Source organism: Osmerus eperlanus, chromosome 9 (assembly GCF_963692335.1).
Source record: "Osmerus eperlanus chromosome 9, fOsmEpe2.1, whole genome shotgun sequence".
NCBI lineage: Eukaryota > Metazoa > Chordata > Actinopteri > Osmeriformes > Osmeridae > Osmerus > Osmerus eperlanus.
In genome coordinates, this window is record NC_085026.1 from 6308542 (window position 1) to 6326414 (window position 17873).

At 47.2% G+C, this 17873-nt stretch overlaps 1 protein-coding gene across 1 annotated transcript in view; it reads right to left on the reverse strand.

Moving 5' to 3' along the window:
* Positions 1-316: 316 nt before the first annotated feature.
* The window catches only part of eipr1 (EARP complex and GARP complex interacting protein 1), a 35140-nt gene continuing 17583 nt past the window's right edge, over positions 317-17873 (reverse strand). Inside the window, exons 6-9 of the mRNA XM_062469005.1 lie at positions 9168-9304; positions 3741-3908; positions 2453-2620; positions 317-1751 (exon numbers count right to left, since the gene is read on the reverse strand). Of these exons, the coding sequence (XP_062324989.1) occupies positions 1577-1751; positions 2453-2620; positions 3741-3908; positions 9168-9304 (648 nt within the window). The 3' untranslated portion in view covers positions 317-1576. The remainder of the gene's footprint in view (positions 1752-2452; positions 2621-3740; positions 3909-9167; positions 9305-17873) is intronic.

The window sequence follows — 17873 nt, forward strand, 5'->3', positions numbered from 1 at the left end:
TATTTCAGATATGTTGATTTTACCAACCATTTCACAACATGGATCAGGGTGACTGAATATTAGTGTACATGTCATGACATTTATTTTCCATGGAACACTAAATTGTATTGTTTTGTAGAAGCAGTCAGGAAGCCCGTCTCAAGAAGCAGTTTTTCATTGTGTTATATTTATATTAATATATAGGTACTTTGTTCATCCCCAAAAGGAAATTATATTCACATAATCTACACACACTATACACCATATACAGTAGAAATCTAAGAAATGTCTAGCAACATAATCTCAGACTTCCTCCAATTATGACAAACACACAAAGCAAGGTTAGGATCATCAATTGTATTCTGGGACAGATTACAAGGCCACTGTAGTAATGTACACTTCATTTGGATATAAGAATTCTTCTTGACCCCAGAGGTTAACATTTTGTACATTTAGCAATACAAGGGCCAACACGAGGTCCAATGACACGGAACCAACCCAGGCCTTCGAAGATGGGAACCGAAAACAAGAAGGGCAGAGGAGTAAAAGTAGAAGGTGGAGAGACCAGGGAGAGAAGAGGAACAAGGAAGGGAGAAAGGAACGACAAGAACAAGCTAAGAGGAAAAAAGGGAAAGTTCAGCTAACTGCTATCCAGTTTCCCCCCAGGGTGAGGCCTACTGTATAAACATACATCACTTCACAGCCAATAACAAACCCATTACAGTAAAAAAAAAAAGAAAATCACGTTTTGACTCTGCCCGAACAAAGATGTACAGGGAGTGTTGCATTTCATCCAGCACACATACACACACACACACACACAGACTGGTACCTGAAGGCAAATGGAATGTCTCGTGTCAGAGGTTAGCTTTTAGCGGTCCAGGGAGGAAGAGAACGCAGGAGGCTGTTTAGGGAGACGACGGAGAGAGGAAGAGAAACGGGGAGAGAGAGAGAGAGAGAGAGAGAGGAAGTCCTAGTGTGCATGCAGGCGGTGTAGACGCGGGAGGTGCTGAGTCATGTCCAGCGGGGCTCAGGAGGTCTCGGTGTTATGGTTGGTGTCTGGAAGCGCACAAGATACGGAACGCACTGCTGTAGGGAGCTAAGACAGTGTTGGCTGTGCGAGTATGTGTGTGTGTGTGTGCTGCAAGCTGCAGTCAGCCATGCCTTTGTCGCCTGTCTTGGCAATAAAGAACAATGGTAATTGGTAGTGTTACGGTTGTCTTGGTACGCAGCGTCCATCCTATCTGGTCTTCTCCGTCTCCTAGCTGAGGCTCTCTTTGTGTCTGTCGTCATGGATTTGCATGCATGCTTGTTTATGTATTTCTCGTCAGTCAGCGAGTCAGGCAATGTTCTTTGGGCCGGAGTCCCGGTGATCTTCATCTGCCTGCCCCGCTCACTCCGACCCCAAGCCAACCCGTTGTCTAAATCTGAACCCCTTTTCTCTCTCACCTGCTTTCCTCAGACGTATTCCTCCTTCCAATTTTTGCTCCCCCTCCCCCCTCTCTCTCTCTCTCTCTCCCCCTATCCTTTCCTAGCTTCGATCTTCCTCTTCATCCACCCTTCTCATCAACCCTCCATCCACCCCCCCCCCGGACGTCTACAGCAGGATGCGGTACTTGAGGGCACGGGGCACCCTGTTGATGACCAGCCTGCCGTCGTAGCTGAGAGAAGCGAAGAGCCAGGGGTCAGCCGAGGACCACTCCACCGCGTACACGCTGTCCTCGTGCTCCTCGTAGGTGGAGATGATGCTGTCCTGCAGGGGCTCCTTGCTCCTGGAGGGAGGAGACACACACACACACACACACATTTGCACATAGGCCTACCTCCGACGGGAGTACAAACACGCATATGCGGCAAAACGCATTGCGTAGGAGCACTGACACATAGGCGTGCATGTACACACCACGCGAATGTGCCCATTCAAACACACAGGACCATGTTTGCAGGTCAGGGTAAGGGTGTGCGACGGCTACGCATGAGGACATCTGAGGGCAACGCAGTATTCATTATTATGACTCCTAACTGCCAGTTTCTCCTTCCTTCCCTCCCTCCCTCCCTCCATCCCTCTCTCCCTCCCCCATCACTCTTTTCAAGGCCGAGTCATGATTACACCGGTGCTTCACACCACGGCATGATACGTCATCTTTATTCACAAAACAGCGCTGCCTCATCACTGCTGTTCACACGGGAGTGTGAATGCATGCGCGCGCACGGATGTCTGCTTTGTACTGCATATAGAGAGAATGCAGGCAAGGTCCAACCAACTGTGACCGGCATACTCGAGTACGTGAGCCAAAAGCTGGCCAAACTAGTAAATATGCACGTTATTAAATAGGCGAAGGGGAAATAGCTGACGATGAAAACACGTTCGACTGAAGGACTCCAGTGTCAACCACATATGACATTCAAGTGTGAGTGTGTGTCCCGTGTGTGTGTGTGTGCGCGCGTGTGTGTTTGTTGTGCGAGCTCCTACTTCTCCTCCTGCTGGTTGTCCTCCCCGTCGCTCAGCTCGTCATCGTCGACCAGGTGTCCGAAGGGTTCGGAGGAGATGGACACCATGTTGGACAGGATCACCCTGCTGTCACTGCTGCCTGTCAGCACCAGCTGGTCGTGGGAGTGATTGTAGCGGACGCTCCACACCCTGCCACCGACACGCACACAAACACAAGGATGGAAAATCCCACTCAAACACACACAATCCCCATCTCCTCTTTTCCCCCCTGGTCCCGTCTCCCCTTCTTCCCCTCCCTTCCCACCGCCCCTCATTCCTCACTGTTTCTCTGGTCCCTTCATCTTTTCCTTCCCTCCCTCCCTCCCTCCCTCCCTCCCTCCCTCCCTCCCTCCCTCCCTCCCTCCCTCCCTCCCTCCCTCCCTCCCTAGGGCCTAGGGCAAGGCTCAGTGGTGGATCCTGGCTCCTCATTGAGTGGGATTGAGGGATAGCTAGAGCTGTTGACAGAAAATCAGAGTCCACCCTCTCTCCTTGCTCAGCTAATCCGCTTCTCTGCTAAAAAATAGTTCCTAATACCCTAAGCCCCCAGGCCCTAACCAGCCCACCCCAAAAACACACACACACACACACACAAGCATACACACACACACACACACACACACACACACAAAGAGGTGTCTCCTATCAAAATAGGGATCAAATCTGCAGTTATGGATATGTTTGCCACGTCTATCTCTCCTTTGAAGATAAAGTGTGTGTGTGCGTGTGCACGTTATCATGTAGCGTTTGGTGTGCTGCTCTGGCTGCAGCCACAGAGGCTGGCTCTCAGACAGTGTGATTATCTATTCAGCTCACACACACATGAGAGAGAGAGAGAGAGACAGAGACAGAGAGAGAGAAGCAGGGAGAGAGAGGAGAGAGCGACAGAGCGAGAAAGCACACGCACACACAGACGGAACACGGAGTACTGCAGTGCACTGTGTTCCACTAGTTACACAGCCCCGAGTAGAGCCGCGCGGCACAGAACAGCTTCACACGTGGGCATGCGGTGGCACGCGCTCCCTGAACAATGCACGCGCACGGACACTTCCATTAGTGAAGTGGAAGTGCCCTCCTATTTAGATACGCAGCCCTGCCACCATGTGCTGTCTTGTATACGTTACCTGACCCGGCCCTTTGGCAGGCGGAAGGACTTGAATGCGGGAACGTACTTGACTGTGCATTCGTCGTGTCTGTCTCGTGCGCGCGCGCGCGCTCTCACATGGGCAGAATACGAGTGTGTGTGTGTATGGTGTGCGCGTGGAACCCCCACCAGTGCGAGTGCTCCTCGAGGCTCTTCACGGGCTCGTTGATATTCCTCACGTCCCAGAACTTGACCTTGCAGTCATCCCCGCAGCTGGCCAGGTAGTACTGCTTGTTTGGATTGAAGTCCAGGTCCCGCACCAGCTGGCCATGGGCACTCTCTATACAGTAGATCTGACTGAGAACGGAGAGAGAGAGGACAGGAGAGGAGGAGGAGGGAAGAGAGGAGGATGAAATCCGTGAGCGGACGAGAGACGGTGAGGAGGGCGGGGAGAGAGAGAAAAAGGGTAAGAAAAAGAGGGGCGAGAGAAGGAGGGGCGTTAAGAGAGAGCAGAGGAGGATCGGAGCGGAGTTGAGGAAAGAGGGATATTCAGAGAGCGAGACTGCGGGCGACCGCGGTGCAACGTCGCGGCCAGTCATCAGATAGAACCTCCTCTCCGATGCTGCCGCGCATGGAGGCCACACTTCATTGGCCGTTCTAGGAAAAAGCCGGCTGGCTTACTGGGAAGGAAACGGCACCACACGAGACCTCGGGGCACCCCACTGCCGCGAACTAAGCGCCTGGCCACGAAAACAACGTCGCAGTTGATGTGGCGGAAATCCTCGAGTCGGGCGGGGCGTAGGACATCTCCCGTCTCCTCGACGCTCGTCCGTGCCGACCGAGAAGGCCACTCCTACCCCCCCTCTTCCCGTTCCCCTCGTCGTATCGCTCCCTTCTGATTCTCCTTCCTCGAGCACACGTCCTCCATACCCACCCACTGATCTCATTATGCAATTAACATGCTAATTAAAAATCTCATTAAAAGGGAGGTGCAGAAAAAGGAGCTGGGGAAGGGGGGGGAGTCTTCAATGAGGTCAGGATTACAGTCTAGCCTGGACGCGCGCTCGCACACGCGTATCCTGTCGTCTCTGTGTCAAGACTGAGGGAACAAAAGGAAAGGACGCTCGACGGTAGAAGTGTGTGTGTGTGTGTGTGTGTGCGGAGGCTACTCGAGTCATCGGTGCCGTCGGTGCCAAGACGCCAAGTACACGCTCAGATGTGCTTGCGCCGACCATTTTGGGCACCTCCGAGTCCGATTTCATATTGCCCCGGGTGTTTGAAGAGGGAGAATGTGTTTGGTCAGTCTGCGTACACCGTGAAGTGTTTGTGTGTGTGTCTGTGTGTCCTTTTCTACACACAATTCCACCGCCATCCTGCTGACATTTTGCCCTCCCCTCCATCGACACCCAGGTATCCACCGTGACCCCTGGCCGAGGAGAGGGAGGGTCCTAAACTCTCCCCCTCCACGGAATAGGATGCACTCGGAGGAAATGGAGCGGGAAATGAGGTTAGTTTCCCCCTGCACCCCTCCCGCTCTCCCTGCTGTCTGCCTATGTGAGAGCTGGGCGTCCGAGGTAGAGACACTGCAGCACTGACAGAAAGCCGGGGGATTATAGGCCAGCCTGATCTAAGCCAGCGGACACACAGGCTAGCAAATCTGAAAGTCAGCCTTCCGCACGACCCGGCGAGGGAGCGTTACACACACTCACCGTGTTCCAGTGGGGGTGGGGTGAGGGTGGGGGAGGCCCACTGCAGACACACACAGATGTCATACACACACACACATCCAGATGTGACCACACTTGCACCCAGATGTACACAAAACGTCCAGATGGAGACTGGATGTATACACACACAAAACGAAACACCCCAAGGTCACCCAGTCTGGGTGATAATAGGGGTATAGACTGACACACGGGTACGGAACAAAACACAGGTATACAGTTTCTATGACAACTGCTGTTGTGTGTGTGTGTGTGGGGGGGGGGCAGCACAAAAAAGTGAATGTGAAAAATAATGTAATTACTTCTTTAAAAAAAGGCGTAGCTTTCAGAGGGGGTGATGCGGATGGGGATGGATGTGTAGAAAGCAAGGTGTTTCATCAAACTGGGAACTTCATGGACACAGTCAAGTAATATCATTGGCTAAACCTGCTGTACCTGATGTACACATTTTACATCAACAAATATGTCTATGAATAAATAATATAAACTGTAGTCTCTAGTCTTTACAACTAACTTCACCATATCAAGAAATATTGACAGTAAAAAGGTCAAGGGAGATTGACAGTCAAGTTTCTTAACCTTCCAACTGTCCTGGGGTCATAATAATCTACTTAGTGTAAGTCGCTCAGGATAAGAGCGTCTGCTAAATGTAAAAATGTAAATGTAAATAATCATAAATCATATTCAAACCTAAGACAATTCTAAAACATTAATCGAAGTACATGACCTTGTATGTAGTTTCCTAAAATCACCCCCCCAAAAAATTCTGTGCAGCTGCCACAAAAGGAATACTATTGTCTCCTGGTTAATATGACCAGAGATAACACTGATCTTGCGGCTATCAGGAAGCTAAAGTTAAGATAAGAAATGACGACCAGCACTTATTTAATTTCTTCAAATATACTGAAAGTCTATCACCTTTGATATTGTAAAAAATGAAGTATGGGATATTATGGCTATGGATTTATTCATAAATAATAAAGCTCCCTTTGCTGGGTAGAATGTACCAGACACTAAGCTGTCTTCTAACCCAAGAGCATGAAAGAGACATCCATCCGTCACTCTGTTGTATCGTTTTCTCAATCTTTCTATTGTCTCTACTGTGTCTCTACTCTTCTCCTCTCTTTTAAAGGACTAAATGCCATGGGGGATGAAATTCATGCTTAACCAGGACACACATGCATGGTTGCATGAACAAACAGACACATAAACAATACCCACGTGTAAACACCCCATATTGGACCCCCCCACCCGCACCCCCCAACACACACCCACTCACACAAACAAACAAGCTTAAACACACAGAAAACGCAGATGAGCAAAATAACTAAGTACACACACACACGCTAGTTCGAAAAACTTTACTGCAGAGTGTTATCCTAAATTGTTGTATGGTGCCTGCAGCGCATGTGGTTGGAGCAGGCCAGACCAGGCAGAATTTGTATGCATGTGTGTGTGTATGTGAGTGAAAAAGAGACTGTGTGTGTGTGTGTGTGTGTGTGTGTCTGTGTTAGACAAAACTGGGGTTTAGGAGTGATGCACCCAGGGAACATTCTCAGTGACAGGCCACTATCAGAACACACGCACACACAAACACACGCACACACAAATACACACACACACACACACACACAAACACACGCACACACGCACGTGTGCCTTCAAGGTTCTGTGTCCGTTAGCTGGCCTAATATCACTTGGAGCTTAAAGCAGCCCTGTGTGACTGTACAGACACACAGCTCGCACCACAAACACACTGCCCTGTGTGACTGTACAGACACACAGCTCGCACCACAAACACACTGCCCTGTGTGACTGTACAGACACACAGCTCGCACCACAAACACACTGCCCTGTGTGACTGTACAGACACACAGCTCGCACCACAAACACACTGCCCTGTGTGACTGTACAGACACACAGCTTGCACCACAAACACACTGCCCTGTGTGACTGTACAGACACACAGCTCGCACCACAAACACACTGCCCTGTGTGACTGTACAGACACACAGCTCGCACCACAAACACACTGCCTCTCAACACTGACACTACTGTCTCTCGGGCTGCATTGGGGCTTTTCTTAGCTATTTCTTTCTCTTGATTACCCTATGCATATTTAAATATGTATACAATCTGTCTGTCTGACCCTAATTTGTCAAATTTCTGAAAATTAGCACCTTCCCACAAACTAATGGATCCATGTATTTCACTATCAACAGGGATTGGACAGCTGTTGTGGGTGTTGAAAAACTGAAAAACAACGACGACAAAAAAGTATTTGAGTACAACTTATCACGAATATCACAAAGACAGGCTCGCTTGTGTAAATATGGCATACATTTAAATTCCATACAACAGTTTTGGAGTATCATGTGTCGTTTCATATCCTCGGTGATGTCTTTGTTTGACTTTTTGGGGCAGTACTGTAGATCGTGCCAACACGAGGCAACCTCGCACGTTCCCCGTCTCTCATTGCGTCTCTCAACACGCCTCTCTCTCTCTGTCCCGTTCCCAATGTTTCTGCCTGAGGCAGGCCTGTTTGGGCTGGCGCACACTGTGACGAACCAGAGATTCAGCCCACGCCAGGGAAGAAGGGAGGAAGAAAGAGAGAGAGACAGAAAGAGAGAGAGAGAGAGGAGCAGACACCTCAGAGGACGTCTGAGGAAGCATTGGAGCATGCTGAGAGGCTGCCATCACACAGCTGCCGCACCAACTGGACACACATACTCGCATGGACACACGATTTGTGGCACAGTAGTTGCTTCAACACACACACACACACACACACACCCACCCACCCACACACACACACACGCACACACCCACCCACACACACACACACACACACACACACACACACAAGGACACCCACACAGGAATCCAAGAAGCCATGCGACGCCGTTTCCTTCACATGTACACAGGCGCGCGCCCCCGTGTCCTTGGCATCCACAGCCGTTTAGGATGCAGCACACTAGTCCATCACTAATACGACACTCTGAAACGATCATTTGTTTCTATTACACGATACTATCAAGGTGTCAGGAAATGTTGTGCAGGTAGAACATAATGAGTAGAAATCACCTCTCTTTCTTGCCCATTGCTATATATTTTTAAACCTGGGAGGGTTTAAAAATATACCCCCTTCATACAGTCTCTTTCCTCAAAATGTCTGTCTCCCTCTTTTATTCCACCCCTCACCCCCTTCCGGCCCCCCCCCCATCTCTCTTTCTTTGGCACGTTATCAGAGCAATCGATGCAGAGGTGATTATTATTCTTCCAGCGGAGCCCACACACACACACGGCCTGACCTCACTCCATCACCTCTCTCTCTCTCTACCCCTCTCTTTTCCACTCTCTCTCATCCTCCCTGTTTGCAATCCCCCTTCCCCTCCCTCCCTCCCTCCCTCCCTCCCTCCCTCTCTCTCTCTCCCTCTCTCCCTTCCTCTCTCTCCCCCTCTCTCTCTCTCTATCGAGAGCACGGTCAGTCTCTTTATCTCTCACACACTCGGCAGGTGCGTGTGCACACGGATGCAGCGATCTGATAGTGGAGAGATGCTGTTAATTCGTCACCATCAGGGGCGATGAGAAGACCCGGCGGTCCAGCATCCCACATGCAGATGCTGCTGCTGCTGTTCACGAACGAAGGCAGTAAGCCCCGTAACACAAACAAGTTTAACTAAGGGACTTTCCAATTCCGGCAGTGCATCTTTTAAATCAAGTACGTAGTGTGAATGTAGCTGGAATCATTCCTCAGGGGTTAACTCAAAGAAACACATTCGTGTGGTTAGTGAATGTAGCTGACATTGGTTGTAAATGCACAGAAGACCATTCGGCAACCTTTTCTGAACGTTATTGTTTGACAAGAGCGTGGTTAGCCAACGTAGCTCACCTCATGGTGCGCAGGTCCCAGCCCCGTATGGCCGTGTCGTTAGCGGTGGCCAGTTGAGTGCAGTTGTGATGTGGGCTCCACTTCCCAGAGGTGAACTTGAGCTGACCTTTGCCCTCTAGGGTGGCACTGCTGGACATCTGAGGAGGCCAAGGTTTCACAAACAGGAAATATGACACACATATAAATACTACTTCATTTTGTAAATACATTAAGTTTTGGGGGAAAAAGTATGTAGATGCAACTCAAAATAGTGTGCAAAATTCTCTGCCACCACACTGTACTGTAGCTATTTGACTGGTTTTTGATAACTAAGGGTAAAATGTCATATTTGTTGGACACACAAACACACACTAACACACGTTCAGCATACTGGCATAATGACCAGATCCCTTTAGGGAATTCCTCCCCAGAGTTAAGGCTCTCCCTGCTCCCTAGGCCACAGCCAAGTTAAATGTCTAGCAGTCCGACCCAGTCTCACCTCACTGTCTGGTTAGAAATCTGTACCTTGTTATCCATGGATCACATGGTCTAACCATTTTGCTAGCAATAATTACTCCTTGATCGGTGGTCTTTTCTCCTCGAGATATTGCATGACAACTGTATGGCTACAGACACACAATTTACACACAATACGTGTGTTAAAAATAAGTCACTGGTAAAGATAATGAGAGAGAGAGAGAGAGAGAGAGAGAGAGAGAGAGAGAGAGAGAGAGAGAGAGAGAGAGAGAGAGAGAGAGAGAGAGAGAGAGAGAGAGAGAGAGAGAGAGAGAGAGAGAGAGAGAGAGAGAGAGAGAGAGAGAGAGAGAGACTAATTAGTTTTAGACATTACTAGTTAGGCTTCCTAACAAGACAGCCCACTGAGGGAATCCTCACTAGACACATCCTGGCCTTATACAACAGTGTGTCCCATATTCATGCACTTACACCCTTATCAAGAATGCATTTGGACTAAGGAGGAAGTGGGGGTGTGTTAGTGTGTGTTCTGTGTGTTCATGGTATTTCACTGTGTGTGTGTGTATGTTCGTGGTATTTGAGTGTGTGTGTTTTCGGTATTTGAGTGTGTGTGTGTTTGTGCGTGTTCTGTGTGTTTGTGGTATTTGAGTGAGTGTGTGTGTGCTGTGTGTTCGTGGTATTTGACTGTGTGTGTGTGTGTGTGTGCTGTGTGTTCGTGGTATTTGACTGTGTGTGTGTGTGCTGTGTGTTCGTGGTATTTGACTGTGTGTGTGTGTGTGTGTGCTGTGTGTTCGTGGTATTTGAGTGTGTGTGTGTGTGTGTGCTGTGTGTTCGTGGTATTTGAGTGTGTGAATGTAATGTAAGGGAGTGTGTCTGTGTGTAAATGTAAGGGTGTGTGTGTCTTTGTGAATGTAATGTAAGTGTGTGTGTGAATGTAATGTAAGTGTGTGTGTATGTGTGTGTGAATGTAATGTAAGGGTGTGTGTGTCTGTGTGTGAATGTGTGTTCTGAGTGCTTTTCAAACATCGACCTGTCATTGACATTTAAATAGAGTCCATTTCACCCATTTCTCTTCACATTGTTCTGCCTGTACTCTTAATCTATGCGTTAGCTGTTCCATCACGCACATCTCACTCACAATTTTTAACCATTCATCTCGAGTTGGGGGGCCTGGTTTATACCATCTTTTTGTAATGGCTTTTTTACAGGCCTCTATCAATATTTTGAACAAGTATCTGTCTGATCTTGCCACAATATTTCCATCCATATTACCAAAATACAGTACTGTACATGAATTAGGTACTTCGTAACCCAGGATGTTGGCCAAAATCAAGTGCACATCCTCCCAAAACTGAACAATGTCTAGACAGAGCCAGAAGACATGAGCATGATCTACATTTACAGCACCACATTTTCTCCAACATGGTTGTGATGAGTTTCCATGGTGAAGCCAATTTGTTATAGTGGTATTTGACTGTGTGTGTCTATGTGCTACTGCTACTGGTCTCACATTGTCCATTTCTCTTTTGTCACAGTTGTGTTCTGTGTGTTTGTGGTATTTATTAAAAAGAGAAATATTCAACCCTTCACAATTACCACTCCCTCTCAAACTAGTTTGACCCGGCTCACTACTTTCTGTTTCAGACTTCTTCCTGGTGCAGAGGTTCAGAGCACAGATCAGACCAGAGAGATTTAAGAAATGTGTGTGATTATGGGAACAAGCAGACGAGACTTCAGCACAGAAACAGGTGGGTTTTTCCTTACTAATTTACCATCATGGAAAGTCTTTTGGGACCATTAGTGTCACCTCTGCAAAGGAGTTTATGTATTTACCTCTGTGAAGGAGGTTATGTTTTAGTGCAGTTTGTCTGTTACTCATCAACTACCAGCCTCATTTTCATCCAACATAGTGGAAAGGTGTAGCATGGGCCAAGAATGAACCCATTACATTTTGGAGCCAATCAGAATGTACTTTCGCTAACGTTGTGAAATACGGAATTCGGATGCCTGCGCTGTCCGAGAGCCTTTCTAGTTCTCTATCGTAGGGAGTAAGGAGGCCTCTCTCCTTCTAGCTCTCTATCGTATGGAATCCCATGCCAGCACTGGCTCAACCCTGGAGCCCTCCCAACTGGAATAACCCTGAGCCCCAACTCTGGGGGAGTAACGCTGGCATTTTAGACTCATGCCCAGAAGCACAGAGATAAAAGGTTCTAGTGTGAAAGAGATCTATCATAGACAATGAACTGTGCTTCATGTTTGTGTTATCCAATGATGGTGATTCCTTGTGTGGTTAGGTGTTATGGCAATGTGCTCCTGTTTAACACGCTCCGGCTGTGCTTTTTGCCCCACACTCTTTCCTCAATGAATTGAATGAATTACCCATAGTCTTAACATTGTTTGTGTCCTTTCAGTATATTGTATTGTATACAGAATAATTAAAATATAGCCTGCAATGACTGAAATATTGATAGGCCTGGCCTTAATCTAAGTTGAGCTGATAGCTTAGCTAACTTGTGTTAGTCGTGTTAGTCATGATTGTATGTGTGTGTGTGTGTTAGTCAAGTGAATTTGCTATTACTGTTAAAGGTATAGCCGTTATCTGTGTGTTTGTGGTATTTGAGTGTGTGCTGTGTGTGTGTGTGTGGTATTTGTTAAAAAGAAAGACTCGAGAAATATTTAACCCCTGGCACAATTGCCACTGTCTCTCTTTTTCCTGTTTGCATTCCTAGTCCTCTTCTATAGAGGTTCAGAGCTCAGATTAGACCAAAGATATTAAAGGAATGTGTGATTATGGGAACGTGACCTTTACTGAAGCGTTTCTATTGTCCTCTCTGTCACCCTTCTGCTGGTATGTCTTTGGGAGTCAGCAGGTTCCACCTGGAGGCTTACCACAAGCTGCCCCGCCCTTGTACACTCAACTGGTCTCAGTCTCACACCATCCATTTTACTCTTGACCTTTGGTCATTTTACTCTTGACTGCAATAACACAAAGAGTTTGTTGCGTCTGCAGGTGAGAAAAGAGGGATTATTCTCCACAGGGATCAGAGAGAGAAGAGAGACTGTAGGTAGGTGACTTGTTTGGGGGCGTAGTTGAGATGACATCAGGCTACAGTTACAGTGACTGATTGGAGGAGAGGCTGACTGTCTACACAGGTTCCGGATTAAACCACACAAAAGTCCCCACTATTAAACCACACACAAGTTCCACTATGAAACCACACGCAAGTCCCCACTATTAAACACACAAGGGACGAATTCCAACCTGATATGCCAACTTCATCTACATGGTTCTTTTTCCCCCGGCAAGATGAAAACGGAGAATGCAAACTGAATTTAGGGTCACATGACAAAAGGTATGTATGGTTGCCCAGATACAAGTGTTGGGTGAATTTACAAGCATTACATTGTATCTTGTTGTCTTTTTCAGTTTTTTTCCATCTCTCAGGAAAACTCAGGTTGCCCCTGAACATCACTGCTTAGCTACTGAAGGATCCGTTAAACATGGGGAACGCCGTACCATCAGAGAGCAACATGGGCGACCGGCTGAGATGCTGTAAGTGTGATAAAGTCCTGCCTCCTTGCCGTTCCTTCTCAGATTTACGCCAAAGTACTATTCATGGACGGCACGTACATGTTTTCAACGGAGGAGAATACTACAGGCCCATTGGCCACAATCATTTCTACGAGTGTGAACGTTGCTTTAACAAGCCAGAAGAGGACAGGAGACAGAGAGAGGAGGAGCAGAGAAGAGAGGAGGAGCGACAGAGAGAGGAGAGGAGAAGAGAAGAGGAGAGACGGAGGCAGGAGGAGAGGAGAAGAGAAGAGGAGAGACGGAGGGAGGAGGAGAGGAGAATAGAAGAGGAGAGACAGAGGGAGGAGGAGAGGAGAAGAGAAGAGGAGCGAAAGATGAAAGAAGAACAGAAAAGGGTAAGAGAGGCTGAAGAGAAGAAGAGACGAGAAGAACTGAATCAAAGACTGAAAGAATCACACCAGAAAGCTCGAGAGCAGCATGAGACACAACTGATCGGCGACATTTCTGAGGAGCACGAGTCCAAGAAACATGTTCTAATAAGCCATCTGAATGAGCTTAATGCAAACTATGAATCAGGCAGTGACAGTGATGAGCTTCTAGAAACCCTCTCTTCAAAATGTAGCATCCCTGTTTCAAAGCTCAGTCTCGCTGAGCTGACTGCTGATCAGCTGGGGAACATCCTGTCAGCCCTGGACAAACTCCTGTTTGATGAATGGATCAGTGCTCCTCCATCTCTGAGCACTCTGCAGCACACTCAAGTGTTCATCACCGAGCTGTGTGCGCTGTCTCTGGAGATATCTGAGGGACTTTCCCTGCAAAGCACATCCAATCATGTGCAGTCCCTGGTGGGGTCCATCAGCCAATCAGCATGTAATGTTTTTGAGAGTTTCCTGCTGACTCAAGCCCTGTATCTGAACCTGATGCACTTCTTCACTGACCATGGCGGCTGTGACAGTAATGCAGCTCTCATTGCCAAACGATGGGCCGAGGAGGATCTTTCCACTGAGGATCTCTTTCTTGTAGAGTTTCTCGGCACCCTCACATCATCCCTACAGGATGTGATTGGAAGAGTCTCTGTGTCCATTTTACAGATGGAAATCCAGTGCTTGAAGTTTCTCCTGCTCACGCTTACACATCTAAATGGCAAGGAAAGCCACACGGAATCCACTGAAATGCTCCTCACACTTGTGCAAACAAACCAGTGGACCCCAGCAGAGGTATTGACTCTGCTCAAAGCGCTGTCAGAGAAATATGCAGAGGATGCTGTCATAACTGAAGTGCTCACGTTGGTACACGTGTATGACATATCAACAGAGTGGACAGATTACTCCGGGCGCTCTCTCATCCAGGCTCTGGACTTCTGTGGTTCTGAGAGATTCCAACTAGATTTCCGAAAGACTCTTAGAAAGCAGGATGAGAGTAGTCTAGATTCAGCTCTAGCAGAATTAAAGACGTTCAGGAGTTTGGATGACTCTGTCGTTGATGTGATCAAAAACATTACCACCGGTGTCCTACAATATTCTGAAATTGCTCCAAAAGATGAACCATTCATGAAAGATTCCTTTAAATGTCCAAACTTGAATGCAGATGACATCCAAAAAACTCTGTCTCAGCTCTGCAAAGCAGTGTTTGACACAAAAGGCTGGTGGCCCACAGTACAGCAGATGCTGAGGTGGTGTGTGTTGGTACTGACTGAGAAGAGTGGAGCGCCAGAACTGGTTGGTGTGGAAGAGGACCCCTGTGTCATAGCCATGTTTGCAGCCACACAAGTCTGCATGGGAAACAAACTGGACATTGTGCTGAGCTCTGACGTTCACTCACACGAGCAAACGAAGGAGTGGTCTGACTTCTACAAGCACCTGGGAATTTCTTTCAACACAAACATGAAGGAAACTGACGCATCACAGAGGGATGTCTATGAAGTAGACATTGTGTACGGTACCATGGATGACTTTGTCTCTGATTACTTTCAATATGGCTTACAGGTGATGGAAACAGGGAACCCTCACCTCAGCCGAGGATTCATCATTGATGAAAGAATTCTCAGCGCTTCCCATAATCTGGAACTTTCAAGGCTCAAGGAAAATGATGCCCTGATGTTTGCTGCAGAGATTCTGCAAAGCTTCATGGGTCATTTCCACAGTGAGGATAGGGAACTGAGACACAGGTTTATTAAGGCTCTTTTTCAGCTGCTCCACACTAACCTAAACAAACGCAAAGACACTGACAATAAAATCATAACCATCTCACAGAGACTTACTGGAAAAGAACTGCCTTCTAATGAGGTCTACGTTCTGACCTTTCTTGAGAATCTCCTGAAAATGTCTTGTGGAGGAACAGAACATGAGGAAAACAGGGCAGGCAAATTCTGCTTGGAGATTTTATTTGCCTGTGCAGTGCAATCTGAAGGCTCAAAAGATCAAACCAAAGAACTTTTCCAAGTGGTGTCAAATCTTGTAGGACAACACCTTTGGTCACCAGAAGAAGCCCTAAACCTCCTTGTAGCATTAATTGACCACTATTACCATGGTGACTGTGTTTCCATCACAAAGATTTTACATCTGATGGAAACATACCAGGTGTCTTCTGAGTGGACCAATGAGAACAGCCAGTCTCTCCTTAAGCTCTTGAACTTATCTGAAACAGAGAATTTGATCCGCTATTTAGAAAAGAGCCTCAGAGATGAGAAAATAAAAAGCATTGACTGTCTTTTTGATGAAATACGGCAGATGAAAAACATTGATGAGCAAACACTGGAGAAATCATACTGTATAGTAAAGACTGTGACAAACCTGATTGAATCTGGTGAAATCAAAAACCACACAGATGTACAGCAAGCTAGGAGTCTGAGTCATAGCACAGACACAGAAGACCTCCAGGAGATCCTGGCAGTCTTATGCAATGCTGTACACCTGTGCATGTCTGAGGGAAAGTGGTGGCCTAGAGCCACTCAAATGATAAGCTGGTGCCTCTTGGCCTTGTCTGACAACGGAAAGCTCCTGGAAATGGGAACGGGAGAAGGGAAGTCCTGCGTCATAGCAATGTTTGCAGTGCTGCGTGTACTTAGGGGAGAGAAAGTCGACGTGGTGTCCAGCTCTTCTGTGTTATGTGAAAGAGATTCACAGGAATGGACCGACTTCTACTCGTACTTTGGCATCACAGCTGACACAAACACAAATAAAACCAAAGATGAAGACAGAAAAGAATGCTACCGGAAGGACGTGGTCTACGGAACCATTGAAGCCTTTGCTGCAGATCACCTTCGCCAGATATTTGAGATGAAGGATGTGAGGCCTGATCGCAGCTATCAGTGCATCATAATTGATGAAGTGGACTCACTGCTGCTGGATCAGGGAGTGCAATTGACCTACCTGTCCAGCCCCATGGTCTCCATGCAGCACCTGAACATTATTCTGGCCATGATCTGGGGCCACGTCAGCCAGTATGGCTTCCTGTCAACAGGACACCAGACATTCGTACAGGGTCCCGCAGCTTCATTCTTCAAGGCCATATTTGACTCAATTGACACAGAAGGAACTGAAATGAATGACCCCATGGACATTTTACGTATCGCTGAAGAATCAGAGATCGTGCCAACAGGATTTACAGAGGATATCTTCAAAAGTGAAAAAGATGAACTTCTCAGGAAACTGAAAACTGTGAGTCAGGACACAGTGGTAGATGTCTTTCAAGAAATAGAGCACTATGTCCCCTATGGTTTTACTGTATACACATTAGATGCCAATGGATTGCTCTGTCTTCGAAAGACCAGCACGTACAACAACCAGGACGTTCCAGACCTGAAATTTCTGGTTTTGGAAGAAGGCTTGTGTTGTGCACTCTATGATTCCGAAGAAATTCTCATCAAGCCCATTGCTGAATTAATCTCAGAGAAGTTTCAGTACACCCCATGTACAAACAACAAAGACAAAATCAGCATCCCTGGATTCCTGAGAAATCTGGTAGAGAAGAAAGTGTCAGTGTGGGTTCAGAATGCCTTTCTGGCAATGAGACTGAAGCAAGGGCATGAGTATGTTGTAGAAAATGACAGTGTCTGTCCAGTGGACTTTCGATCCACTGGTATGGTGGAACTGAGTAAGAAATGGGGTGATGGTCTACAGCAGTTTGTTGAGATTAAACACCAAATACAAATTAGCACGATTTCAACAGTGACAAACTACATTTCTAACATTTCCTTTTTTGAAAAATACCATGGGAAAATATATGGAACAACAGGGACACTTGGGAGTGAAACAGAAATGCTGTTTTTGCAGGACATATATACAAATTTGATGGCCTGCAAAATGCCAACCTTCAACCGAAATAAATTATTTGAGGTCAAAGGTACTCTGAAGACTTCAACTGAAGAGTGGAAATCTGAAATAAAACGTGCGGTTATGGCTGAAATAACCCCAGTTTCATACAGAGAGGGAAGAGCATCCTTGGTGATATGTGAAACTATCAACAGAGCCAAAGAGATCTATGAGGAGCTGAAAAGCATCATCCCAGGTGAAATCCTTCTCTACTGCCGCAGTGACAAAGACAGTTTGAGCAAAATAGATAAGGAACTGCTACCCGGTGATGTAATTGTTGCCACAAACCTGGCTGGGCGTGGGACAAACATAAAGGTCTCCAAACAGGTGAACAACAATGGGGGGTTATTTGTGGTCCTCTCCTTCCTTTCTGAGAACTCAAGAGTGGAACTCCAGGCATTTGGCCGA